The sequence below is a fragment of the Bos grunniens genome, chromosome 5 (assembly GCF_055505025.1).
Source record: "Bos grunniens cultivar Pamir isolate PY7600 chromosome 5, Bosgru_T2T1.0, whole genome shotgun sequence".
In the NCBI taxonomy this organism is placed as follows: Eukaryota; Metazoa; Chordata; class Mammalia; order Artiodactyla; family Bovidae; genus Bos; species Bos grunniens.
In genome coordinates, this window is record NC_141169.1 from 24,027,916 (window position 1) to 24,055,734 (window position 27,819).

The 27,819-nt window shown below is 38.7% G+C and overlaps 1 protein-coding gene across 10 annotated transcripts in view; it reads left to right on the forward strand.

The window, feature by feature from the left end:
- The first annotated feature begins 700 nt into the window (after positions 1 to 700).
- The window catches only part of MRPL42 (mitochondrial ribosomal protein L42), a 30,776-nt gene continuing 3,657 nt past the window's right edge, over positions 701 to 27,819 (forward strand). The window contains exons 1-7 of one of the 10 annotated variants that reach the window (XM_086399045.1): positions 701 to 744; positions 1,478 to 1,588; positions 2,176 to 2,335; positions 7,646 to 7,709; positions 9,237 to 9,321; positions 16,484 to 16,647; positions 24,271 to 24,431. In XM_086399045.1, coding sequence (XP_086255171.1) covers positions 2,266 to 2,335; positions 7,646 to 7,709; positions 9,237 to 9,321; positions 16,484 to 16,647; positions 24,271 to 24,277 — 390 coding nt within the window. In that variant the 5' untranslated portion in view covers positions 701 to 744; positions 1,478 to 1,588; positions 2,176 to 2,265 and the 3' untranslated portion in view covers positions 24,278 to 24,431. Of the gene's footprint in view, positions 745 to 1,477; positions 1,589 to 2,175; positions 2,336 to 7,645; positions 7,710 to 9,236; positions 9,322 to 16,483; positions 16,648 to 24,270; positions 24,432 to 27,819 lie in introns of those variants that run through there. The other 9 variants (XM_086399043.1, XM_086399046.1, XM_086399044.1 and 6 more) reach the window with 9 other exon arrangements.

Here is a 27,819-nt window from a genome sequence, read left to right on the forward strand (position 1 = left end):
CTGAGCCTCCCTGTTGGTCAGTGGTTCCCACTCGGCTCACAGCCATTGAGACGTGTCCTGTGGAATCGTCTTTGATTCGTCTCTCTTCAGCTCTGCACAGTGAATGTTTGACGAGTCCATTGATCGTTCCTTCCAATCTGTTTCTCCTCCCTGTCTTCCCCTACAGCATAGTCCGGAAAGACATTATAGCGTGGCCTTTTCTTCCCTCTAAGATACAAGGCAAGGTTCAGGATTCTGCACGTCTTCCTCTCATAATAAATAACCAGCACCGTTCTCAAAACATAATGCTGGGCTTTTAGGTTGAAGGGTTGCCCCGCTTCCCCATGTCAAACGTTAAATCCAACGCCACTACTCCTTCAATGCTTCTCTGAAATGTCTCTTTCCGTAGGAAACCTAATTCATCCGAGGATGGATCTCAAGTTGCTCCGATTATTGGTATAAACTTAAAAAAGACAGTGTTTGTTACTTTCTTAAGGATATGACTGGGGAACAGTGAATTTGTTTTTGGAGATAGTGCTAGTAAACTTGCTGGCGAACTGCTGCAACTAAACCCGGGAGCAGGCTGGATGAATCCCCGCTCCACACCCGCCGTCGCCGCGCACCCCCAACCCCGGCACCATGGGCTCCTTCCGGCGGAGACTACATTTCCCAGAGTGCCCCGCGGGCCAGGAAGGCGCGTGGAGTTGTGCAGTCTAGAGCCGGGACTGAGGCAAGATGGCGGCTTCGCGGTGAGCAGCACTTCAGGTAACTGCTGCCCTGTCCTTTTCCCGTCTAGGGGTCCCTAGAAGCTCGGCGGGCCCAGAGGCTTATTGGCAAGTGTTGAGGTCTCCTATGTCCTATCCTACGGCAGGATAAAGCCTCTGGCATTACCAGACTCAGTCTGTCTTGCAGAAGGGCTGGCGTGTGTCCTCTCGCTTCCTGTGGGAGCTACGCTCCAGGTGAAAGGTGCTAGTTCTGATAGCCTATTTCTCAAACCTCAGCCCCTCTCAGGCTCCCCGCAACCCTGTATTCTTCAGAGTTGAATTCCAAGCCAAGGGATATACCCTCTGAATTCTCTTTGAGGTGAATAATCTGATCCCTGGGTTTCAGAGAGAATGTCGTTTAAAACGTTCTGTTCCTCAGTTCGTAGTTAGAAGATAGGGGTTTGCGTTTCCTCCATACCACCTATTAAGCAGCGGTAAAGTGGGCGGACAAACCATTTGACTTCTCTGAGCCTAGGTTCTTAGTTTTTTAAGTGGAGATGCCTAACTTCTACACTTGTGAAAGAGCATATAATGTATAGGAAAATGGGTTGTAAACTGTAGAAAGGAACTCAGGGATGTCAGTGCTAATGTACTGACCGTGCAAGGAGTCATCTGCATAGTTTAGCAACTAAGATTGATAAAGTACGATGTTATCACTGTGCAGGGATGGGGGTGTGGGGAATAGTCATAGAATAGTCAGTTGCAAACGAATGATGTATGTCATTTATTCACAGCAGCCTGGAGTTGTTTCCCCGCGTTTTACCGTGGAAGGGACAGGGAGGATTGCTTAATGACTCGCCCAAACTTTCCCGGTTTGTAAATGATTGACTCTGAAGCTCTTGGAAGCAAGTTATTTAAATTTTGTACTTTAATTAATTCATGAATCAAAATAAAGATACTTCCCATGATTAATATGAGAGTAAGATGAATGGTAGTGAAAGCACCTTGGAAAGCTAGAAATCTCATACATATATAAGAGGGCGAAATTTTATTCGGGGCTTTAGGATAGGATGTTTATGTGTGTTTCTCTAAGTCAATATTTAATAAGCCACGGCTGGGTCATCTTGTTTAATATTTCATTTAATCAGAAACAATACCATTGTAAGAGATGTAATAAGATCTTGTCTTTGGTACCTGGGAAGTTGTACACTGACACATTAGCTTTATGAAAGGAGAATGCTCTGTGTAGCATGTGTGACTGACTGTTTCTAAGAGTAATTACACATTGGCTGTGCACTCATTGAATGGAAATAACTATAACATCTGATGGTGTTGCTCTTTGTCCTATATTGCCTGGAAGCGGAAAGTTGTTTAAAAAGTTTTGCGTTAGTGTCTATGGTTTTAGGTAGTGATCTTATTTTGTGCTGTTCAGTGTGTTGTGTCGCTTCAGTTTATCATAGGTAGCACTGATTTTTCTTTATCGCTTTTGCAGGGGTGAAGATTGTTATATCTAGAAGCAGATTTTAAAAGCAGTTTCTCTTCAAATCATCTTTATACCACCTGATAAGCATTTTGATTCACCATGGCATTGGCAGCAGTAAAATGGGCAATATCAAGCAGAACTATGTTGAAACATTTATTTCCAGTTGAAAGTAAGTTGGGTGTTGTTTTTTTTTAATGGTTAAAAGATTTTAAACTTTTTCAAATATTATAATATCATAATATGTGTTCACTGAAGAAAATTTACAGTGTTTAGTTATTATATATGTTTGCTATTATATAGGAGGCATATCTATTCCACATATTGTATAATGTGGAAAGATCCTTATATAGAAAGGGGTGTATGTCAGACAGTATCTATTTTATGATCTAATTTGTGCATTTGAAAGATGATTGACCTGTATATGTATATCAACATTTATAAATGAAGAGTTAAAGATGTGGACCAAGTAAGTTATCTTTGTAGACCACAAGTGGGATTTAACTGAGGCCAAGTGAAGGACTAATAAAGAGGAACTTTTTCTGGTTTGAATTACTTATGTTTCCACATACTGCTTTTTTTTAAAAAAAGTATTTATTTATTTACTTATTTATTTGGCTCTGCTGGGTGTTTGTTGCTGCTCAGGCTTTTTCTCTAGTTGCAGAGACCAGGGGCTACTCTTTGTTCGGTGCTCAGGCTTCTTCTTGAGGTGGCTTTTCTTGTTGTGGAGCAAGGGCTCTAGGGCACTCGGGCTTCAGTAGTTGAAGCTCCTGGGCTCTAGAACACAGGCTCAATAGTTGTGGTGCTAGGGTTTAGTTGCTCCCTGGCCCGTGGGATCTTCCGCAACAAGGGATTGAACCCATGTCTCCTGTATTGGCAGGCAGATTTTTTATCACTGAGCCACCATGGAAGTCCTCATATACTACTTTTTTGGCAGTTCTTAAAATTAGCAAATAAGGGCCAAATGTACAATTCCATCTTACAGATATGATTATTGTTAATATTTTGGTGTATTTGTATTTTTTCTATGTAATTTTTTTTTAATGTAATTTCTTCCTTTTCTGAAGAAACAGTGTAATATTTTCTTCAAAGCCTAGTAATACATGTTTGATAGTCAAAACATTGACCTATATAAATAAACAGGCAATTAAAATCTTATTTCCTGACCAACCTTCTTTTCTCTTCCCTTTTCCTCTGTTTGTGAACTGCATTCTCCCATTTCTAAAGCAGACATGGTTAGAATGCTACAGTAGGTTTTCTTTTTCATGTTTAGCTAGTCAGCCAACATTTTTACTCATCTCTGCCCAATCTTAATCTCTTTATTCATGTTTCCTGTTGACTGCCATTTGTAATTGAACATTTCTATTGGAAGGACTGATGCTAAAGCTGAAACTCCAGTACTTTGGCCACCTCATGTGAAGAGTTGACTCATTGGAAAAGACTCTGATACTGGGAGGGATTGAGGGCAGGAGGAGAAGGGGACGACAGAGGATGAGATGGCTGGATGGCATCACCGACTTGATGGACATGAGTTTGAGTGAACTCCGGGAGTTGATGATGGACAGGGAGACCTGGTGTGCTGCAATTCATGGGGTCGCAAAGACACGACCAAGCAAGTGAACTGAACTGAGTTAAGAGGAAGAGAGTTATTTGAAGACTAGAGGGTTAAAAACGATATAAATAAAAGTACAATTAAGTAAACAGAGGATGAGATTGCTAAGAGTCTTCAGATACACACTAAAATCAGTGAAAACAAAACTGCAGTCAGCCCTTGATTACCTAGGAGCATTTGTTGTTGAGAACTTGGGGAGAGAGCTCTGCTGCAATTAGTCTCTCTTTTGCCCTGATAGGAACTCAGCCCCAGGGCTGATGGGAAATCAGGCCTAATCAATTTTTACCTAGTCCATGTCCTGAAACAGCAGTTTGTCCTTACTCAGGTTAATCTGAAAACCAGTTAATCTGCCCATGGCAAAGTTAAAAATGTCTATGTAGACTTCACCAGTTGGGCTATCCCAGAAAATAACTCCATCATCACTCAGTCATCCTAATAATCAGGGACTACCTAACCTCTTGCATCCTGAAGCCCCTTATTCTACACAATTTGTATTATTACTAGTGAAGGTAAAATATTATTATTACTGTTGCTATTGATATTTTATACAAAAGGGAAGGATGTTAAAAGATTAGAGGCAAAGCAAACGGTTATTGGAAAATTCAACGAGCACAAATAAAAAGGCCTTCCTGCACTCTGAAAAGAACATTTAAAACCTTTTGAAATATATAGCCACTGTGAAAAATTTTCAACTTTTAAGCACCTTAAGTCTTTTGATGTTTACAACTTTGAATTTTACAATAATTTACTTATCATGTGATATTGTCTTTCTGAAGATGAAGGAGCGTGAGTTCTCTGGCCCTCAGAAACTCAACCAAATTGCATATCTGATAAATTAGAGCTAAGGTCAAAACTGTGTCTTCTCAATATACTTTCTGCTATACTGTCTTTGTTGAAGTAATTTAAGATAATTCAGCATTTGAAAATGAATAGGACTATCAGCTTTTACAGATCATATCATAATGCAATTAAACTGTGTATATGTATAAATATATACATAAAACAGGACAAGTCCTTGAGATGTGGAGAACTGACTCTCATGGGAGATTCTTTTTGGCATATTGAGTTGCTTTGGATTGATTGACGTTAACTTTGCCATCAGTCCTAATTATGCCTTTAGAACTTCTGATACTTAACCATATCTAGAATTTTTCTCTTGCTAAAATGTCAAATAAGTTTTTTTGAGTATTAATTATACAGAAATTAACATTTCAGAGGCAGTTTAGCAGTCTCTTCTTTTTTGTTAAGCATGATAGGGGGCACAGTAATAAACAGGATGTTCATTTAAGAATTTATTTAGACTCGTAGTTAAAATAGACAACTATGGAAACAATACCTGGAATAGAAGGTAGAATGTATGTGTCATGAGGGTACAAACAAATGTCTGTAAGTGCAGAGTAGAAATTTTGCAGTTTCTGTTGAACTGAAAGTCTTGTTGTCTTGAGTTTTCCCTCTTGCCTACCTAAAAATGGTAAATTCTCTCTGTCCTTCCTTTGCCACCCAACCCTCCTTTCTTTCAGCAAGCATGTAGATCACTTAGCTGGTTTATATTCAGAGAATACAAATGACTTTTAATACTAATCCATACATAGTTAAGAAGATCCCCAACAGTGTCAAATAAGAAAATAAAATATGTATAAATGATTTTTATATTACCCTCTGATTTGTCTTAATGAGTACACTTCTGTATTAGCACAAATAATGAAAATTAATAAATCTTTTGAAAGATGAGGTTATATTTCTAATTCTTTGTATTTTTGTTATCTTTACATCAATGGAATTGTGGGGTCAACATTTTGCTGAAGAATCTTTTACGGTCTAGTGAGTTTTGTTAAGGTACTTTTTAATGTATTCGAGTAAGGATTTATATTTAGAACTCCTGCTGCTGCTGCTGCTGCTAAGTCACTTCAGTCGTGTGCGATTCTGTGTGACCCCATAGATGGCAGCCCACCAGGCTTCCCCGTCCCTGGGATTCTCCAGGCAAGAGTACTGGAGTGGGTTGCCATTTCCTTCTCCAATGCAGGAAAGTGAAAAGTGGAAGTGAGGTTGCTCAGTCGTGTCCAACTCTAGTGACCCCATGGACTGCAGCGTACCAGGCTCCTCCGTCCATCGGATTTTCTAGGCAAAAGTACCGGAGTGGGGTGCCATTGCCACTCTTAAGTATATACAGTCCTTGGGGAAAGGAGAGGTATACAAAGATGGAAAATGCAACTTTGTTTAGACATCTCTGATACATGTAAATAACTGGTGCATTGAAAAAAAAGACCACAGAGATGGTATAGCAATGTTGTATGGAGTGTTGGTTGTGGAGCATGCAGAATAGACAGCTCTTCTGTGATGGGGGTTGTCGGGCAGGGAAAAGGGAAAAAGAATTTCATGGAAGAGTAGCATTTGACTTTTGAAAGATGAGTGGTATTTGAACCAAGTTGGGATGGCATTCCATACTGAGGAGCAAGAGACTAGTTGAGAGAAGTTGATCTCTACAGAAGATTTATTCAGAATTTTTTTTAACCATACTGAACTACATTTTTCCTTTATATTTAAAAGAATTACCATTACTCTGGATGTAGAGAAACCTTTTACAAACCGTTAAAAAAATATGGCTTTTGAATTTGCTGCTGCTGCAGCTAAGTCACTTCAGTCGTGTCCAACTCTGTGCAACCCAATAGACGGTAGCCCACCAGGCTCCCCCGTCCCTGGGATTCTCCAGGTAAGAACATTGGAGTGGGTTGCCATTTCCTTCTCCAATGCATGAAAGTGAAAAGTGAAAGTGAAGTCACTCAGTCGTGTCTGACTCTTAGCGACCCCATGGACTGTAGCCCACCAGGCTCCTCCATCCATGGGATTTTCCAGGCAAGAGGACTGGAGTGGGGTGCCATTGCCTTCTCTGTTTGAATTTGCAGGTATTCTAAAAAAAAGGAAATGTCAGCATTTTGATTAAGAAAAGTTGATTTTGAAGTTTATTTTGTATTTTGTCACTTAAACACTCCCCTTTTATGGACCGTGCACTCCAGTTGCACTAAAGTTTTTATTTATTTATTTGACTGTGCTCCCTGGCTTGAAGGATCTTAATTCCCTGACTAGGGATCAAACCCAGCCCCTGTCAGTGAATGCACCAAGTCCTAAACACTGGACCGCCGGGGAATTCCCAACACTAAAGTTTTATGTTCTTTCTTTCCTTTGATTGTTGGCACTTTTTATTACCTCTCTAAGGAACGTTGTCGGAGAAGGCAATGGCACCCCACTCCAGTCCTCTTGCCTGTAAAATCCCATGGAAGGAGGAGCCTGGTGGGCTTCAGTCCATCGGGTCGCTAAGAGTTGGACATGACTGAGTGACTTCACTTTCACTTTTCACTGTCATGCATTGGAGAAGGAAATGGCAACCCACTCCAGTGTTCTTGCCTAGAGAGTACCAGGGATGGGGGAGCCTGGTGGGCTGCCATCTATGGGGTCGCACAGAGTCAGACACAACTGAAGTGACTTAGCAGCAGCAAGGAACGTTGTACTTATCCACTAATAACTCCAGTTTACTGCTTCGTCCTTCAGAACACCCTAAAGATCATATCCATATTCTTGAACCCATACTCCTGTTTTGTGACTTGTCGGTGTGCCCCTTCTACTCCCGGTTCTTCTGCGCTAACAGGGCTTATCTTCGTATTGGAGTTGTTCGTTTACGTGTCCCTCTCTCGCCGGGTTTGAACCTTTTTTGAGGGCAGGATCTTAACTTACTGAATCCTTAGCTCCAAGTACAGCCCTGCTTCATAGTGAATATAGTGAATATTGGTTGAATGGGTAAAACTAACTTTACATTTGTGTGAGAACATATGCTCAAATGAACTAAATCCATTTTACTGTTTGGGGATTTTGCAGATGGAGCCTTATATTGTGTTGGTCACAAATCTACATATTCTTCTCTTCCAGATGACTATAATTGGTACGTATTGAAATCCAGTTGGAAAAAAAAAATAAGTCTCTTAGCTCTGTCTGAAATGATTGTTTTATTTCTTGTTTTGGTATTTCTGCTTTCTTTTCTGATTGTTCTTTCTTTAATTTTGTTTTTAAAAAATATTTCAGTGATCTTATTTACCCAGTGTCTGGACTTATAAATGTTTTAAATAAAAATCATTTATCATTGTGTTTCAGTGAATACTTCATTTGTTCTAAGACAGATGTGCTGATAGAAATGCTGTCTTTTCTTCCTGAAGCATTCTTTAGTTTTTTTGAAAAGTTAATTACTTTTATGATTTTCTCTTAGAGTTCTTATCCGTTAGCTTAAACAATTATTTATCTTATCTTTTGTTGATATTGAATAATCCTAAATTGTAAATATTTAATTTAACCACAAATTATTTGGTACTTATTCAGTTCTAGTCAGTATGCTAAGAGCTAGGAGTAGCATATGAATGGAATGTTGTCCTTTATAGCAGAGTCCTATGTGCAGAAGCTACAACATTTTTTTTTCTTAAGTTACTTTTTAAAAAAAAATAATTTTATTTATGTATTTATTTTTGGCTCTGCTGGGTCTTTGTTGATCTGCCTGGGCATTCTTTAGTGGCAGTGAGCAGGGGCTTCACTGCTGTGTGCTGGCTTCTCATCTTGGTGGCTTCTCTTGTGGAGCACGGGCTCTAGGCACGGGGGACTCAGTAGTTGGAGCTACGGGGCTCTAGAGCATGTGGGCTTCCGTAGTTGTGGCGCAGTGGGCTTCGTTGCTTCGTGGTATCTGGGATCCTCCTGGACCAGGGATCAAACCCCTGTCACCTGCATTGGCAGGCAGATTTTCTTTTATCACTGAAGAAACCAGGAAAGCCCCATGAAGTTGTTTTATTGTGAAATTTAGTAAAAATATATTTTCTTATCTCTTGACACCAGTTTTAATTGTAAATTTAGTAAGTATTAGGATAGTGATGCAATAAGACTAGATAATAGGTGGCACTTTTTGAACCTGAAAAGATTGAATCTTACATGTTTTGCATTATGCCAAGGGCGCTTGGAGAAATGCTGATCTAGAAAAAGTGTTCAGCTACAGTCTTTATGATTGGAAATTCAGGTGATCCTTTACCTGGAAGATTATGTATTTTGCTGATCTTCAGCTTTAATAATTCAAGTAATCTTACAGCTTTTTGAAGGTAGCTTTTAGATAAGGAAAGGAAGTTCTATTAATAGTGATGCATGAACATGAAGATCTCTTCCAAAGATTTGGAGAACAAACTAACAAAACAAGTAATTCAAAGGATAATAGATAAAATCATGGGTAATGGGGTTGTTGTGGTAGTTAAATTGACATATTTTGTGGGATGGTCTGAATTGTCTGCTGTGATACGGGTACCTCCTTTGCCAGTCCAGTGACAAGGCATTTATTCTTCAAGGATTGGTGATTAACAGATTTGAGCTCTAATACTCATTTTGCCTTGAATACAGTATAAACCTGTCTCTGAAATGTTCATTCTTCTTTTTTTTAAAGCAAAGTAGAGCTTGCTCTGACATCTGATGCCAGGACAATTGTATGCTACCACCCTTCTGTGGACATTCCATATGAACACACAAAAGTATGTATGAGCAGATCTCTTATGATTTTTAATTTGCTGTTGAAATACACTTCTTTACAGTGTCCAAAGAGAAGGGAATTGTTTGATTTTCTTTATTTGGTGTTGTCTTTGGCTTTTTTATTTTACTGTTTTGATTTTTCTCTTCCTCTTTCTCTAAAGATTTTTTTCAATACACAAAGTGAACCATTTAAACACAACTATGGCATCAATTTCTTGCCTAAAATTTGGCAGGTTACTGACTAGGGATCAAACACACTTAGTATAAATTTTAAAAACACAGTGTGCCATGCTACTGTATACTGCAGGCTAATAAATTATGAGAAGTTTGTATTTTAGAGTGCTGTTTGATAACTTTTATATTGTGTTGGTTCTGATCATCCTTTAATGTTTGGTGAATTTCTTCCTGTTTTTGGTTAGTTTTTTCTAATGGGCCAACATGGGCATAATTTTAAGTGGCCTAGTTTAATTAATGTTTTCCATATTTCTTCAAAAGTGAAGCACTAGATAAAGGAGGCTATGTTTTTACTTTAATACAATTTATTTAACTTGACCCAAGTCTTTATTTATTATTTTATGTGTGAATTGCCTTCTCTTTTTTCTTTAAGCCTTCTTCTACTATATTTGGAAATGTTTGATTTGCTTTTTGAGGAAAAAATACTTAAGTAGTTCATCACATGATGCATCTAGTGGTAGCTGTTTTTAAAAATCATCATTAAGTCTAGAGTACTGATTTGATAGAAAAAATTAATTTTAGTTTGCTATTTTGTATTCTCTTTTTAATTTTGTCATTTTGTCTGCCTACCTTGTATTCTAGCTAGGTATCATAGGCAGTAATTTTGTACCTTTTCTGTTTCATTTCTTTGAACAGCTTTTAGAAAACAGGTGTAAGTCACTGGCTTTTGGCCTGTAACCTCTAGCTCGTACTGTATTGTGTCTTCTCCCATTTTTATTTTGTATTAGTTTTCTGGTTGTGTGCTTTATTCCTGTGTTAGCAGTTATACTAAAAAGCCCAAGATTGTGTGGTCTTTTCTCACTATCCAGATTCTCATCTCCATATAGCTGTTTGCATCCACGAATCTGACACTTTTCCTGTCCTTCCCAACTCTTAAAACATCTGCATTCTATTAAAACTTGCGATCTTTATAAAGTCTCTCAGAACCTTAACTTCTTCTAGAACGTTGGCTTCGCCTTCTGACTCTTAAAAGAAAGTTGGTTGTACCCTAGCCCCGTTGCTTCCTTAGCACTCTTAAGTAGTTATGCTTTCTCTCCTAAACCCTTTTACTACTGAGCCTAGAGAAAGAATAGATGTCCCTGTGGCTCTTCACTGTCATATCCAGGTCATCTTTCCTCCTCTCTAACGGTTTCTAGCTTGCTTTGTAGTTTGGATCATTAAATCATGCTATCTCCTTATCTTTTTTTTTTTTTTGCTGTCATCCTGCAGTTCACTTCTCATCCTCCCTTCCCCATCCCTCCACTCTTCTTTGAAGATTTTAAATGTACTTTGACACTCACCAACACTGTTTGTATCCTAATTCTTTGTTATTTCAGCGTCCGTGTAGATGATCTGTCTACTACCCCAGCCTCTGACTTCTTGACCTTTTATCCCTACAGCGGCCCCCACTCCCATGGTTGTTCCTTGCCACCGTGCTGTGCTTAGTCGCTCAGTGGTATCCGATTCTTTGCGACCCCGTGGACTGTAGCCTGCCAGGTCTCCTGTCCATGGGGATTCTCCAGGCAAGAATACTAGAGTGGGTTGGCCGTTCTTTTCTCCAAGGGGTCTTCCCAACCCAGGGATCGGACAAGGTCTCCCGTATTGCAGGTGGATTCTCTATCGTCTAAGCCTCCAGGGAAGCCCATGGTAGTTTTCTAGAGAGGTTTTAATCACAAATAATTCTTCCTCCCAATCTAGATGTTTAAGAATTCCATTAGTGTGCTACCAGCTCCTCCTAGCTTCCCAGCTCCAAGAATTATTTATTCCCTCATTAAGACCTCCATCGATTGATGGAACCATGTTTTCGCAGTCCTTTTCGTATCTCATACATTCTCCTTACCTGGGATCGATTCCATGGTCGTCATCATCATCACTCCCTTGCATACATACCCGTCTCTGTTTGTTTTTTTGTTGCCCTTCCTTTGCTGTATCAGTTGTCTCCTTTCTGGTGTCTTCAGTATCCCTCTCTAGTCTAGGAGATCACTCGTGTGAGGTCACACATAATCCCTCTACACAGTGGATTCTCTGCTGTTCTTTAAGGTAGATACTTAGGAAGCTCCTGCCTCAGGGCCCATGTAGTTACTGCTTCCTCTGCCTGAATGCTGTAGTTTATTCCCTCTCCTTGAGGTCTTTCCTTATTTGTTACCTAGAGAGACCTTCCTTGACCACTGCATTTAAAGTAGTACCCCTGCCCCTGGAGTCCCTGTTGTCCTTCTTTGCTTTGCTTTTCTCAATAGCATTTATCATTTCTGGCACAATGGATGTTTTCCTGCTATTCTGTGTGTCTCCCTTCATTAAAATGTAAGCTCCATGAGGACAGGGCCTTGTCTGTTTTGTTCTACTTTTTGCTATATCATCAGCACCTGGAAAACCTTTGTACTTGGTTGGTGCACAATAAATATTTGTTGATCAACTAAATACATTGGGTCCTCTCCATGATTTTCTGTTTTAAAGCTAAGAGATACAAATTTGTAGAAGCTTGGAAATTTTTTGTTTCTCAATTACAGATTGGACTTTATTTACAATAGGAAACATTCATGAAAATACATTGTTAAAATATGTTCTTTTTGAATCTAGATTTACAGATTTCACAAAGTATATAGCATTAAATAACTGTATTTAAACATGACTTACCATTTAGATTGGATTTTCTTTTTTCAAGGAAGTAGCTGCAACTCTGTTCTGTTCTGTGCTTAGTTGCTCAGTTGTGTCCAACTCTTTGTGACCCCAAGGACTAACTGTAGCCTGCTAGGCTCCTCTCTGTCCATGGGGATTCTCCAGGCAAGAATACTGAAGTGGGTTGCCATGCCTTTTCTCCAGGGGCTCTTCCCAACGCAGAAATCAATCGGGGTCTCCTGCATTGCAGGCGGATTCTTTACCATCTGAGCTACCAGGGAAGCCCAGCTGCAACTCTGGTGGACCCTTTAATTGTCTAGGCCCTAGAAAGCATATTGCATACAAAGATCCTGTTCATATGTAGAAATACCTACTGACACTGACTTTAAGAAAATTAAAATGATTTATATGATTGGTTTTCTGGTAACTTGCATTTGCATCTAGATGTTGATTATATTCCAAATATCCAGGTAAAAAGATCTTTCTTTCTCTTTCGCCCAGGTATAAGTCTTATTAAAACTAAAAATGTTTTTCTAGAATTTATGATTTCTAGTTTAGGAAAATAAAGATTTTAAACCAGGGACAAAAAAATAATAATTTGGAAAAATAAAGTAAAAATGTAAGTATTAGGCAATTCTTTTTAGTGGTTGATTTAGTGGAAAATTTGAAAAGTCAAATTTTAAAAATTCTTAAGAAAAACAAGGAAAATTCAAGATGACAGTTCTAAATGTTTTTTTAAAGTTGACATACAGTTTTAGTTTTTCCTTTTTACTGAAATATTCATGTACCCTTTCTTTGAAATTTGATCAGGGAGATCAAGTGCAACCTAAAAGTCAGTTCTAAGTCTGTAGAGGCTTTTGGTTTAGACTTCGAGGAAGCCATTAATTCTAATGTCTTTTTTCTGTGTGCCTGGGAAAGAAAATGTTTTTAATTATACAAAGCAGAGAGAATTTGTGATATATTAGAATTGAGCCTGTTTGGGAATAGGAAGAGAGACAATGAACATTTATTAACTTGAAAATAGCGGATAATATTTAAAACATTTGATCTTTAGTAACAAGTATAGTAACCTAAGGGGCTTCTCAGATGGCTCAGTGGTAAAGAATCCACCTGCTAAGCAGGAGACTCAGCTTTATCCCTAGGTTGGAAAGATCTCTCTGAAGAAGGAAATGGTAATTCATTCCAGTATTGCCTGGGGAATTCTATGGACTGAGGAGCCTGGCAGGCTAGAGTCCATAGGGTTACAACAAGTCAGGAATGACTAGCGACTAAAAACAATAACAACACAATAACCTAAAGGAGAGAAAACTATAGGCTCTAATCTAGTGTTTGCTGGTATCCTTCAGAGTCTGATAGTAACTTGCAAAGACATATTAATATTTCACTCTATATGTAAGAGATGACCTTATAAAATTACTTTAAATGTTTAAGGGACACTTCTTTAAAAAATAATAATAAATTAATACTTTTTTCCTGTTTGAGGCCTTAAAAGAAACATTAGCAGCTTGTTCAGTCACTCAGTCATGTCTGACTCTTTGCAACCCCGTGAACTGCAGCATGCCAGGCTTCCTTCCCTGTCCTTCACTATCTCCTGGGGTTTGCTTAGTTTCATGTCCATTGAGTCAGTAATGGTGTTTAACCATCTCATCCTCTGCCGCTCCCTTCTCCTTTTGCCTTCAATCTTTCCCAGCATCAGGGTCTTTTCCAATGAGTCAGTTCTTCGAGTCAGGTGGTCAAAGTATTGGAGCTTCAGCTTCAGTATCAGTCGTTCCGATGAATATTCAGGGTTGATTTCCTTTAAGATTGATTGGTTTGATTTCCTTGCAGTCCAAGGGACTCTCAGGAGTCTTCTCTAGCACCACAGTTTGAAAGCATCAATTCTTCGGCTCTTAGACTTCTTTATGGTCCCAACTCTCACATCAAACCTATATTAAGTAGGTAATTACTCCTCAGATTTTACAGAAAGGAAATTAAGAGCTTAAATAACTTTTCCAAGGTCACAGAGTTAGTAGTTATTGACCAAAGCCCAAATTCTTAACCTCTTCATTATACTTTCTCCTTATTCCCTCCCACACTGTGGTTCCTTATTTCTACTTATGTCAAATTGTTGTACTTAGTGCTCAGTGGTTAAGTGATGTCTGACAGTTTGCAACCCCATGAACTATGGATTGCCATGCTCCTCTGTCCATGGGATTTCCCAGGCAGGAGTACTGGAGTGGGTTGTCATTTCCTTCTCCAGAGGATTTTCTTGACCCAGGGATCGAACCTGCATCTCCCACATTTTAGACAGATCCTTTACCACTGAACCACGAAAACTGAAACTGTGAAAGCTTTTTATAATCTTTTTTTCTCAGGGTCCCTTTTTTAAGATTACCTGTTTGTTGTGTTTTTACCTACTTTGCTTTACTTGTAATGTTTTTTATTCCTTCTAGAACTCATTCTGCACTCTATGACAAGGCTCTAACTTGGCTCCTGTTTTATGTTTCATTAATGTCTTTGTTACTTTGCATTTCTGAAGTACTTAGTCAGTTGCGCCACCATCATGTACTTACAGATTGCCTTTTAAAATGGCTTTATTTTTTTATGTACATAAGCTAAATAAATATGAATATGTGCTCTAACATTTAATACAGTGGTAGAATGTAGTAGTTGTCATTAATAGTGTATGAATATAAGAAGACGTCTGTGTTTGAATCGTTTCATTTGTAAATTCAAGGTTTCATTGTGTTGTAATACATATATAAGGTGTTTGTAAAGCTTATATATGTTTTCAGTTCATTCTCTTAGTTGTGTCTGACTCTTTGTGACCCCATGGACTGCAGCACACCAGGCTTCCTTGTCCATCACCAACTCCTGAGCTTGCTCAAACTCATGTCCATTGAGTCGGTGATGCCATCCAACCATCTCATCCTCTGTCATCCCCTTCTCCTCTTGCCTTCAATCTTTCCCAATATCAGGGTATTTTCAAATGGGTCAGTTCTTCGCATCAGGTGGCCAAAGTATTGGAGTTTCAGCTTCAGCATCAGTCCTTCCAGTGAATATTAAGGACTGATCTCCTTTAGGATGGACTGGTTAGATCTCCTTGCAGTCCAAGGGACTCTAAGGAGTCTTCTCCAACACCATAGTTCAAAAGCATCAATTCTTTGGTGCTCGGCTTTCTTTATAGTCCATCTCTCACATCCGTACATGACTGCTGGAAAAACCATAGCTTTGACTAGATGGACCTTTGTCAGCAAAGTAATGTCTCTGCTTTTCAGTATACTGTCTAGGTTGGTCATGGCTTTTCTTCCAAGGAGCAAGCCTCTTTTATATATGTTATGTATAAATATATATATGTCTTATATATGATATACATGTAACATACATATATGTTATTTTATATATGTTATATTTTTTATAAAACTAATATAATGTTACAGTCTTGTGTTACATGTCGTATCTCTTAATATTTAAAATATAGGTAAGCTGACTTTCCAAGGCACTGATTTTTAAGAGCTTTAGTCAGCCACTGTTGCTGATGGGCATATGCTATCTTACTAGTGTTGGGAAGAAATGAGATTTTTTTTTTAGTAATTAACATCTTTGGGGAAAGAAACTACTCAAATTATCATAAAGCATCATTTAATTCCAGTGCAGTCACCTAAAATGAAAATACTGAAAAATTTTCCTTTTGGATATAAAAATGTCATTTTCAAATAAAGGTTTTTCATTGTATCTCACTTTAATGTTAGAGACTGTAGACACTGTAATTTTTTTTTTTTTTTTTTGCATGAGCCATGTGATATGTGGGATCTCAGCTCCCTGACCAGGGATCAAACTCAAGCCCCCTGCAGTGGAAGCATCAAATTTTAACCACTGGACCATTAGGGAAATCCTGAGACTGTAAACTTTTAAGTTAAAAAGTAAAATGGGCACGATTTATAGTTTTGAGAAATATAGAGTAAAGTAATAAGTACTTTATTATTGGGGGAAGATAAATTTAAGTAATAACTTTATTATTGGAAAGGAAACCCAGAACTTGATATGAGAAGAAAAATATTTCTGGGGACTTCCCTGATGGTCCAGTGGTTAGGGCTTTGTACTTCCACTGCAGAGGGCATAGCTTCAATCCCTAGTTGGAGAACTAAGATCCCACATTCCATGACTGGTGCAGCCAAAAATAACCACTGGACAGTACATTCTGATATGCTAACTGACAGTGCGACTCAGTGAAACCATTCTGGTGACTTACCTACCCACCTTGAGATACTGTGGTGGTAATTATTTTACCGTCAACTCAATCAGATGCTGGCTAACATTCCTACACGTTGATGTTCACTGCTGTTTATTTTGTAGCCTATCCCTCGGCCAGATCCAGTGCATAACAATGAAGAAACACATGATCTAGTACTGAAAACCAGATTAGAAGAAAAAAGTGAACACTTAGAGCAAGGACCCATGATAGAACAACTCAGTAAAATGTTCTTTACTACCAAGCACCGTTGGTATCCTCGTGGACAGTAAGTGTTTTCTTTTCTTCTTCATCTCTCACGGAACACTAAAGAAATAACACAGCTTTGTTTCTGTTAACAGCCTTCTGAGGTTGTACTTTGCCTGAAGGAGTTAACACCCAGTATGTTCACCTACTGAACTGTGCTTTTAAATCTACTTAAAGTGTAGCTAAAATGAAAGTATACTTCTTTTCTTCCCTTATTTTAGTGGGAGGGTTTAATCAAAGCTTTCAGGGAATCTTGCAGGGGTTCTTAAAATTTTTTCTATTTTGTGATATAGTCATTTAAAGTATTGTTTTTATTCATTGTCCTTAGAATATTTCTAACTAGATATCTGTGCAAAGTTTTAAATTCATTATAACAAAGCACAGCTCTTCTTTTCCACTTAAAAAAAGCCTTTCTCTCCCTTAATAATCTTTCTGTAATAAAATGATACTTGTGCATCAGTTTCCAGGGGAAAAAAATCTATGATTTTTTTTTTTGCCACTGTAGTGTCTATTTTAAGTTAGAACAATATTTGTTTTTAATTTATTGAAGCATAATTGGCCTACAATGTTATATTAGTTTGCGGTGTACCTCAAACTAGTGATTCAGTATTTTTATAGGTTTTACCCCATTTAAAATTAATACAAAATAATGGGTATATTTTCCTGTGCTGTGCAATATATCCATGTTGCTTGTTTATTTTATACATAGTAATTTGTGTTTCTTAATCTCGCACTCCTACCTTGCATCTCTCCCTTCTCCCCACTGGTTACCACTAGTTTGTTCTCTTGAGTCGGTTTCTGTTTTGTTACATATGTGTGCATGCTGAGTCACTTCAGTCGTGACCAACTCTTTGCAACCCCATGGACTGTAGCCCGCCAGGCTCCTGTGTCCTCCAGGGGACTCTCCAGGCAAGAATATTGGAGTGGGTTGCCATGCCCTCCTCCAGGGAATCTTCCTGACCCAGGGATCAAACCTGCATCTCTTATGTCTCCTGCATTGGCAGCCGGATTCTTTACCACTAGTGCCACCTGGGAAGCCCATTTTGTTATATACATTTGTTTTATTTTTTAGATTCCACATATAGGTGGTAACATAGAGTATTTGTCTTTCTCTGTCTGACCTATTTAACTAAACCTAATACTGGAAATTTCCTGGTTGTCCAGTGGTTAGGACTCTGTGCTTTCACTGCCGAGGACATGGATTCAGTCCCTGATTGGCAACTGAGATCCCACAAGCTGCTGTGTGTGGCAAATAAATATATTACATCTTCTTTATCCATTTATCTCTTGGCTACCATAGTGTCTTTCAATTCCTTCACCTATTTTATGTACCCTTCCTTGATTTTTCTTTCTTATTCAGTACCCACTTAGTTTATACATGCAGTCTGTTTTTCCCTCTTTGTAAATTATAGGAAAACAGGTTAGCAAACCATTTATATAGCTCCATATCTCAGTCACTGCTGTGTTCTAAGATTTCTTTCTATGATTCATACCATTGCTCATGTTTATCATTTATTTCTTTCCCATCATCGAGATATTTTAGTTCAAGCCCCACCTTAAAATTTTTTTTATAATGGCTTTCAGTACTTGTTTCCTGCATGTTTCATATTGCTGCAGTTTTCTTGTGATCTTTTGTTCATAACCAAATTGCTGAAGTTATAAAAGTTCTGTGTTGGTTTGTAATTTGAAGAGGAAAGACTGAAGGCAAGAAGACCATTAGGGAGTCTTAAAACCAAATGTGTAATCTTCAGACTTTTCTGTCTAGTACCCCACCTGTGTTTGATCTTAATTACTGCTAATTAGCTTTGACTGCTAATTAATTTAATCTCCTGGTATGTCTTCTCCCTTCAGGATTACTAGGCATTTTCAGTTCTAAGCAGACTTTAATTAGATGCAGTTGATTATCCCAGTATCTCTCCTAATAAAGAGTTCAACATAAAAACTCCAGATGCTAGCTTATGTGTACAGAGAGAAGTTTTACCTGTAGGCATTGCCATTGTGATGCATCATCTTTCACAATTTTAATGTGTGATTACTGATACTTAACAAATATTTATTTGGTATGTATATATATAGATAGTTTGGTTTAATGGGAGCCGTTTTCAAGTGTTGGTTTCTAGATGTTAGAGAACATTTCTTAAATATCAGACGGGATATACAAGGATATTTTACTAAATATTCCACAGTTTTAAAGTTATAACAGTTAAAAGAAAGGGACCCATTATGAGTTTACTACTTGGGGCTATATAACATCTTTTTAAATAAGTTATTGAAAGGTATAAAATACTTGTTTTTAAAGTATTTTAAAACAATTCAGAAGCATTTAAAGTATAAAATAAAAATCTTCTTTATACCTACAAATGCTGTCTTCCCCGTAGATGAACACTGTTAAACTCTCCCTATATGAATAACCCAACCTCATATTGTACTCAGTTCTGTGCTTTTTGAACTCCAATAAAGTAGAACCTTTTCTGAGAGTATAACTGTGTTAAAGAGGCTAGACTGACTTAAATCATCTTATCTCTGCTACTTACTAGCTAGTTATTCAATCTTGTTATCTATTGAAGAAAATAGAAATAATAATGCTTAATTTGCTTGGTGGTTTTTGAGATAAAATATAATCAAACACCTGGCATACAGTATATGTACAGTGGTAGTGATAATGATAATTAATACTGTCTCATTGTCTCCCACTCACAGTTTTTCTCTTACTCTTTTTGAAGCATCTTTCTTTTTTTTTGACTGTGCCTTGCAGCTGGTAGGATCTCAGTTCCCTAACCAGGGACTGAACCCAGGCCAGGGCAGTGAAAGCACCAAATCTGACGACTAGGCCCCGAGAGAGCTCCCTGAAGCATCTTTTCTTAAATAGGCTCTTTTGAGGTTTAGTTTGCATACTTCAAGTTTACCAGTTTTAAGTTTACAACTTTGTGATTTTTGACAAATGTTTTAAGTGAAATATTCACTAGTTCAAGTATGTAAATGTATATACATTGTAACAAATATATACTGCTAGTGGTAAAGAACCCACCTGCTTGTAGGAGATGTTGAGACAAGAGTTGGGTTTCTGGGTGGGGAAGATCCCCTGGAGAAGTGAATGGCAATCCACTCCAGTATTCTTGCCTGGAGAATCCCCTGGACAGAGCAGCCTGATGGGCTACAATCCACAGGGTTGTAAAGGCTCACATAGGGTCATACTTACAACAATCAAGATGATGCTGATCAGAGCACCAGTGACCAATTTCAAGATAACTGTCAGAGCTGACTGTACTGTTTTCTGCATGGAGCCCCCTCCCTTTGTCTATAAGAGCTCTTGCCCACCAACTGTCAGTCGGGGGGGTCAGCCTTTGAACAGACAGCAGTACCTACTCACCCTGGGAGCCAATCTCCAAAATAAAGCAAACTTTCCTTTCCACCAGCCTTGTCTACTTACCAGCTTTTGAGATGCGAGTAGCTGAACACCCACTTTGGATAACAGTTATACAGCTGTCTTGCGTAGTTATTACATGCTGTACATGCTGAGTATAATATTCAGCATATCATCATTGTTATTCTATTGTTATTATGACAACTGTTGTTATTTAGTCTTGTTGGACTGTTTTCCTTTGTTTCTACATTTTCTCACTTCTCTGATTAAACTTATTCGTTGGCTAATGTTTTTCCACAGACAAAAAGCAAGCTGAGGATATGCGGGAGGGCGGTCAAGGGCCTTAAGGTCCTGCTTTGTTTGATAATCACGATCATAATATAGACTGTGTTCATAACTCCAGGAAGTTCTCCTATGCCTTTTCGCATTCTGATCCCTCCCTATAATCCTCACCCTTGGCAATTACTTGTCTGCTTTTTATTACTTTCTAGAATTTCATACAAATGGGATTATACAGTACATAACCTTTCGTGTCTGACTTATTTCACTAAGTACAGTGCTTTTGAGATTCATCCATATTGTTATATATACCAATAGTTTGTCCTTTTTTATTTCTGAATAATATTTCCTTGTATGGATAGACCATAGTTTATCTGTTAACCAGTTGGACATTTTGGGTTCTTTCCAGTATTTTGGCCGTTTTATTTTTTTAATTAATTTGGGCTGTGCTGGGTCTTCAACACTGCCCGGGCTTTTCTCTAGTTGTGGCAAGTGGAGGTGACTCTCTTGTTGCGGTGCACAGGCTTCTCATTGCGTTAGTTTCTCTTGTTGCAGAGCACGGGCTCTAAAGCATTTGAACTTCGGTGGTGGTGGCACGGGGGCTCAGCAGTTGCAGCTCCTGGACTCCAGAGCACAGGCTCAGCATTGTGAGCATGGTCTTAGTTGCTCCGTGGTATGTGGGATCTTCCTGGATCAGGGATCAAACCTGTGGCCCCTGCATTAGCAGAAGGATTCTTATCCACTGCATCACAAGGGAAGTCCTATTTAAGTTTTAAAAATTTTTATTGGAGTATAATTGACTTACAGTGTTAGTTTCAGGTGTATAGCAGAGTGAATTAATGTGTGTGTGTGTGTGTGTATCTCCATTCTTTTTCAGGTTCTTTTCCTGTACAGGTTATTACAGAATATTGAGTAGAGTTTCCTGTGCTCTACAGTAGGTCCTTGTTAATTATCTATTTTATATATAGTAGTGTGTATGTGTTAATCTCAGTCTTCTAATTTATCATTTCCCTCCACCTTTCTCCTTTGGTAACCCTAAGTTTGATCTCAGGATCTGTGAGTCTGTTTGTTTTGTAAATTAATTCATTTGTATCATTTTTTTGTTATTGTTGTTGGATTCCACATGTAAGTGACACCATATGATACTTACCTTTCTCTGACTTACTTCACTTAGCATGGTAATCTCTTGGTCCATTCATGTTGCTGCAAATGGCATTATTTCATTCTTTTTTATTGCTGAGTAAAATCTCATTGTATTATATATATGTACCACATCTTGTTTATCTATTCCTCTGTTGATGAACATTGAGTTTGCTTCTGTGTTTTGGCTATTATAAATATACTGCAGTGAACACTGGGATGCATGCATCTTTTTGAATTACGGTTTTCCCTGAATATATACTCAGGAGTAGGATTGCTGGATCATATGGTAGTTTTGTTCTTAGTTCTTAAAGGAATATTTATACTGTTCTCCATAATGGTCGTACCAATTTACCTTCCCACCAACAATATAGGCGAGTTTCCTTTTCTTCATACCCTCTCCAGCATTTATTGTTTTCAGACTTTTTGGTAATGGCCATTCTGACTGGGGTAAACTACAATAATGCCTCATTGTAGTTTTTTGTTTGTTTTTAATTAATTTATTTTTTAATATTTTGACTACACTGGGTCTTTGTTGTGGCATGTGGGCTTTTTGTTGTGGTTTGAAGGCTTTCTTTTGCTGAACTGCGTAGGCTTCTCTTATTGTGGAGCATAGGCTTAGTTGATCCTCTCCCTGACCAGGGATCAAACCCATGTCCCTTGTATTCAAAGGTGGATTCTTAGCCACTGGACCATTGGGTAAGTCCCCCTTATAGTTTTGATTTGCATTTCTCTAATAATTAGTAGTGTTGAGCATCTTTTCATGTGCTTTTTGGCCATCTGTCTGTCTTTGGAGAAATGTCTGTTTAGATCTTCTGCCCCCCTTTTTTATCTTCTTTTTTTGGCTGCACCATGAGGCATGCCAGGTCTTAGTTCCCCAACCAGGAATGGAATCTTGCCCCTTATATTGGGAGCATGGAGTTTTAGCCCAATGGACCACCACAGGAGTCCCTGCCCATTTACTGATTGGGTTCTTTATTCTTTTGATATTGAGCAGCATGAACTGTCTGTATATTTTGGAGATGAATCCTTTGTTAGTTGCATTGCTTGCAAATATTTTCTCCCATTCTGTGGGTTGTTCATTCATTTTGTTTATAGTTCTATTTGCTGTGCAAAATTTTTTATAAAGTTTGAAGGGTTTTTTTTTGTTTGTTTATGCCAAGTGCAGCATATAACCCTGATCAGGGATTGAACTGGTGAATCAAAAGCATGAACTTAACCGCTGGACCACCACAGAAGTCTCCAAAAGTGGGGTTTTAAAATGAAATATAGTTGTATTTGGTTTTTTTTATCCAGTCTCACTTCTGACTTTAGTATCAAGCCATCTTACGTGCTTTTGCTTTTGATTTTCAGTACTTGCACTCTTCTTCTGCCATTTGCCCTTAGCCTACTTTTTTCATGAAATTTGATTATAGTCACTTTGAATAGCTACCACCTCTAAATTATTTTAACTATAACTTATTAGATACCCATTAACGTTATATTTGTGGGTAATTTTTTGGTTTCATCTTTTGCTGTCATTCTGTCTTCATCAGGAATGTAACTTCTGTTTTGTAATTTCCTGGAAGACCTCTAATACAGTATCTTTACTATGATGTCTATGTACTAAGTCACTGTCTGATGGGATATTATCTTACCTAATTATCCTTCCAGTTTCTTGAAGGTGTTGTTTTTCTTTGAAGCTGTATTTTATGGTCGTCTTTGGGTTGGTGCATTGGTAAATTTCCCTGTGATTCTTGGAAGTTTTATTTTCAGAGTTGAGCTGTTAAGTCATGAGGATTTGTTTAATTTCCATTTTATCTAGGTAGGTCACCTGTGCATTAAGATGTTCTTTATTATCAGATTCTGAATAAAGGTCAGCAAAGGCTTTATGATCCCAGGGTGTTGGCTCCCTCATTCAATCCTGAACCTGCTGCTGCTGCTAAGTCGCTTCAGTCGTGTCCGACTCTGTGCGACCCCATAGACGGCAGCCCACCAGGCTCCCCCCGTCCCTGGGATTCTCCAGGCAAGAACACTGGAGTGGGTTGCCGTTTCCTTCTCCAATGCATGAAAGTGAAAAGTGAAAGTGAAGTCGCTCAGTCATGTCCGACTCTTCGCGACCCCATGGACTGTAGCCCACCAGGCTCCTCCATCCATGGAATTTTCCAGGCAAGAGTACTGGAGTGGGGTGCCATTGCCTTCTCCGAATCCTGAACCTACCTGCATTTAATTATTGACCTCACCCACAGTGGGGTGGACTGGAAGCATAGGTAGTATGACTGTACAGAATTGATGCTGAAATAGTCCAGTAGATTATAAACACTGGGGGTTAGGTTATCTCATATATGGAGATCCACTGTTAGAATTATTACCACTAAATTTATGAACTGGATATTATTGTTTCCTAATCCCGATGATCTTATTTACTTTAGGATGGCAATTCAAAGAGTCCTCTTAGATTTGGGCTTTATACTGAGACTGGGTATAGAGCTGTTTGAATTTTCAGGGTGAGAATGAGCAATGAGGAAATTCGGGCTGAGGGTTTGGGATTAAATTGAAGTTTTGGTTCCCTCCCCTCTGCCTTTTGCCTATTTTTATATGCAGTTGTGCAAAGATTGATTTTTAAAAAATATAGCGTATGTAACCATGAGGCTCCTGCTACTTCCTATTTTATGATATTATAGGTGATGAAAACAAATTAATTACCCTAGCTAAATCACTACATTATAATTTACCTGATGTAATGGGACTTTGAATATATTCTGTGAAAGGTACTTCTTCTACAAATCAATTTCTTTGTACTCCCTATAATTTGCATTAGATAGCTCCTCTGTATACAGGTGTTGAGGACCTGATTGTGAGTCATTTTGCTCTTCTCTGCAGCCCCTGAGGTGTCTCCTGTTGGCCTTTAATGTCGCCAGTACTCAAGAAGCAGAACGTATCAGTGCCCTAAGTTGCCAGCATCTGTGTCCAAGCTCTTCTTCCTGTCTTTAGTCTTCCTCAGTTGGCGTGAAAAAAATAAAGTCAGTGGAGCATTCCTTTCATTATGGTTCTTTGCAGAACACATCATTTTAGCAATATTGCAGAGTTCCTAGTGGTTCTGTTTGAGTTTTCTGTTATTTTTCTCATTAATTCAACCTTAATAAGTTTGCTGAAACTCTTTTTTACATATTCAGAGTTCATATACTATTAATATCTTGGTTTCTCTTGCTGATTCCTTTTCATTTCCCTTATGTCTAAATTTTGGAGTTCCCCAAGGATCAGTCCTTGGTTCTCTCATCTTTTCTGTCCATTCCCTAAGACAGTGATCTCATCCAGTCTTCTGGGTTTAAATACCATCTACATTGGCTCCCAGATCTATCTCTTCCTGTCCATTGACCTCCAGACCTGTATTTCCAGGGACCTACTTGACTTGTCTAATGGATATCCTTAACTTAATGTGTCTTTAACCGAGCTTCTCATGGTCTCTCACAAACCAGCTTCTCCTGCAAGTTTCCCTGTCTCAGTTAATGCCAGTTCCATTCTTCTAGCTGCTTGGGCCAGAAATCTTGGTGCCATTCTTAACTTTTCTATTTGTCTCACCCCCAACATCTGGTCTGTTAGCAGATCCTGTTGCCTCTATCTCCAAAATGTATCAATTTGACCGTTTATCACCATTCCCTCTGTCATCATCCCATGTGTGCCACCATCTTTAGCCTGGTTCATAGAAGGAACTTTCTAACTGGTCTCCCTACTTCAGCCTTTGCTTTCCTGCAGTCTGTTCTGAGCACACAGCCAGAATTCTGTTAGTTATTATAAATTTTCTGTTGAAAAACCTCCAGCAGCTTTCCATCTCACTCACGGAAAACCATAGGCCTTACCTATTATCTACAAGAATTTACGTGATCTGATCCTCTTATCACCTTTCTACTCTCATTTCCAATTGTTCTCTTCCATCTTCAGGCTGTTGCAACCTCATGACCTCTTTGCTGTTCCTTTAACATGCCCTTCCTTCCACCTCAGACCCATTATTTTTGTTGTTGTTCAGTCGCTCAGTTGTGTCTGACTCTTTGCAACCCCGTGGACTGCAGCATATCAGGCTTCCCTGTCCTTCACCGTCTCTCGGAGCTTGCTCAAACTCATGTCCATTGAGCTGGTGATGCTGTCCAACCATCTCGTTCTCTGTTGTTCCCTTCTCCTCCTGCTCTCTATCTTTCCTAGCATCAGAGTCTTTTCCAGTGAGTTGGCTCTTCACATCAGGTGGCCAAAGTACTGAAGCTTGAGTTTCAGCTTCACCATCAGTCCTTCCAGTTCAGGGTTGATTTCCTTTAAGATTGATTGGTTTGATTTCCTTGCAGTCCAAGGGACTCTCAAGAGTCTTCCCAGCACCACAGTTCAAAAACATCAGTTCTTCAGTCCTCAGCCTTCTTTATGGTCCAACTCTTACATCCATATGTGATTATTGGAAAAACCATACTTTTGACTTCCCTGGTGGCTCAGATGGTAAAAGCATCTGCCTACAATCTGGGAGACCCAGGTTCAATCCCTGGGTTGGGAAGATTCCCTGGAGAAGGAAATGGCAGCCCACTCCAGTATTGTTGCCTGGAAAATCCCATGGACAGAGGAACCTGGCAGGCTGCAGTCCATGGGGTCGCAAAGAGTCGGACATGACTGAGCGACTTCGCTTTCACTTTTTCACTTTGACTATACAGACCTTTGTTGACAAAGTAATGTCTCTGCACTTTAATATGCTGTCTAGGTTTGTGATAGCTTTTCTTCCAAGGAGCAAGCATCTTTTAATTTTATGGTTGCAGTCACTATCCACAGTGATTTTGGAGCCCAAGAAAATAGTCTGTCACTGTTTCCATTGTTTCCGCATCTATTTGCCATGAAGTGATGGGACTGAATGCCATGATCTTCGTTTTTTGAATGTTGAGTTTTAAGCCATCTTCTTCACTCTTCTTTCACGCTTATCAAGAGGCTCTTTAGTTCTTCTTCACTTTCTGCCATAAGGGTGGTGTCATCTGCATATCTGAGGTTATTGATATTTCTCCCAGCAATCTTCATTCCAGGTTGTGATTCATCCAGCCTGGTATTTCACATGATGTACTCTGCATATAAGTTAAATAAGCAGGGTGACAATATACAGCCTTGATGTACTCTCCTTTCCCAGTTTTGAACCAGTTCATTGTTCCATGTCTGGTTCTTACCTTTGCTTCTTGACATGCATATAGGTTTCACAGGAAGCAGATAAGGTGGTCTGGACCATCTCTTTAAGAATTTTCCACAGTTTGTTGTGATCCACACAGTCAAAAGCTTTAGTGTAGTCAGTGAAGCAGAAGTAGATGTTTTTCTGGAATTCTCTTGCTTTTTCTATGATCCAGTGGATGTTGACAGTTTGACCTTTGGTTCCTCTGCCTTTTCTAAATCTACCTTGTATATCTGAAAGTTCTCAGTTCACATACTGTTGAAGACTAGCATGAAGGATTTTGAGCGTTACCTTGCTAGCATGTGAAATGAGTGCAATTGTATGGTATTTTGAACATTCTTAGGCATTGCCCTTCTTTGGGATTTGAAAAACTGACCTTTTCCAGTCCTGTGGCCACTGCTGAGTTTTCCAAATTTGTTAGCATATTGAATGCAGCACTTTAACAGCATCATCTTTTAGGATTTCAAATAGCTCAGTTGGGATTCCATCACCTCTTCTTTGGAGTTTTTATCACTGAAGCCTTCCTTGGCCAACTTGTTTATCTAATTTTTCTGTCTAATACACTAGAATGTAAGCTTCATGAGAGTAGGGATTTTGTCATTTTTTTGTGTACCACAGAAACTTTAGTGCCTAAAAATGATGCCTGCTATGTAGTAGATGCTCCACATATTTAAAAACGAATGAATAAGTGAATGATTCTGATTTTCATAATATCTCTTAAAAAAGAAAATAGGTAACATAACTCCACCAAATGTAAAGTTATGTTGAAAAAAAAGGATGGAAGGATTGAAAGAAGTCTGGATTGAAAGTAAGAAGGATATGGAACATAATTCTAAATTTCTGAAATATAAAACGATGCTATAAATATATGAGTAGCAGTACCTCTTTAAAGAGCAACTTGAATATTTTCCCGTGGAGGCAACAAAAATTAACTCCCACCATCACTAGGAGACATTGAACATCCAGCTGCATTGTGAACTAGAGGGTGAAGTACTATCCTGGACTAAGAGCTGTTGACAAATCTTTCTGATATCACGAGTCATTGTGTAATTTAAGAAGGATAACAATAAAACTAGTACAGCCACTATGGCGAACAGTGTGGAGATTCCTTAAAAAACTAGAAATAGAACTGCCTTATGATCCAGCAATCCCACTGCTGGGCATACACACTGAGGAAACCAGAAGGGAAAGAGACATGTGTACTCCAATGTTCATCGCAGCTCTATTTTTAATAGCCAGGACAT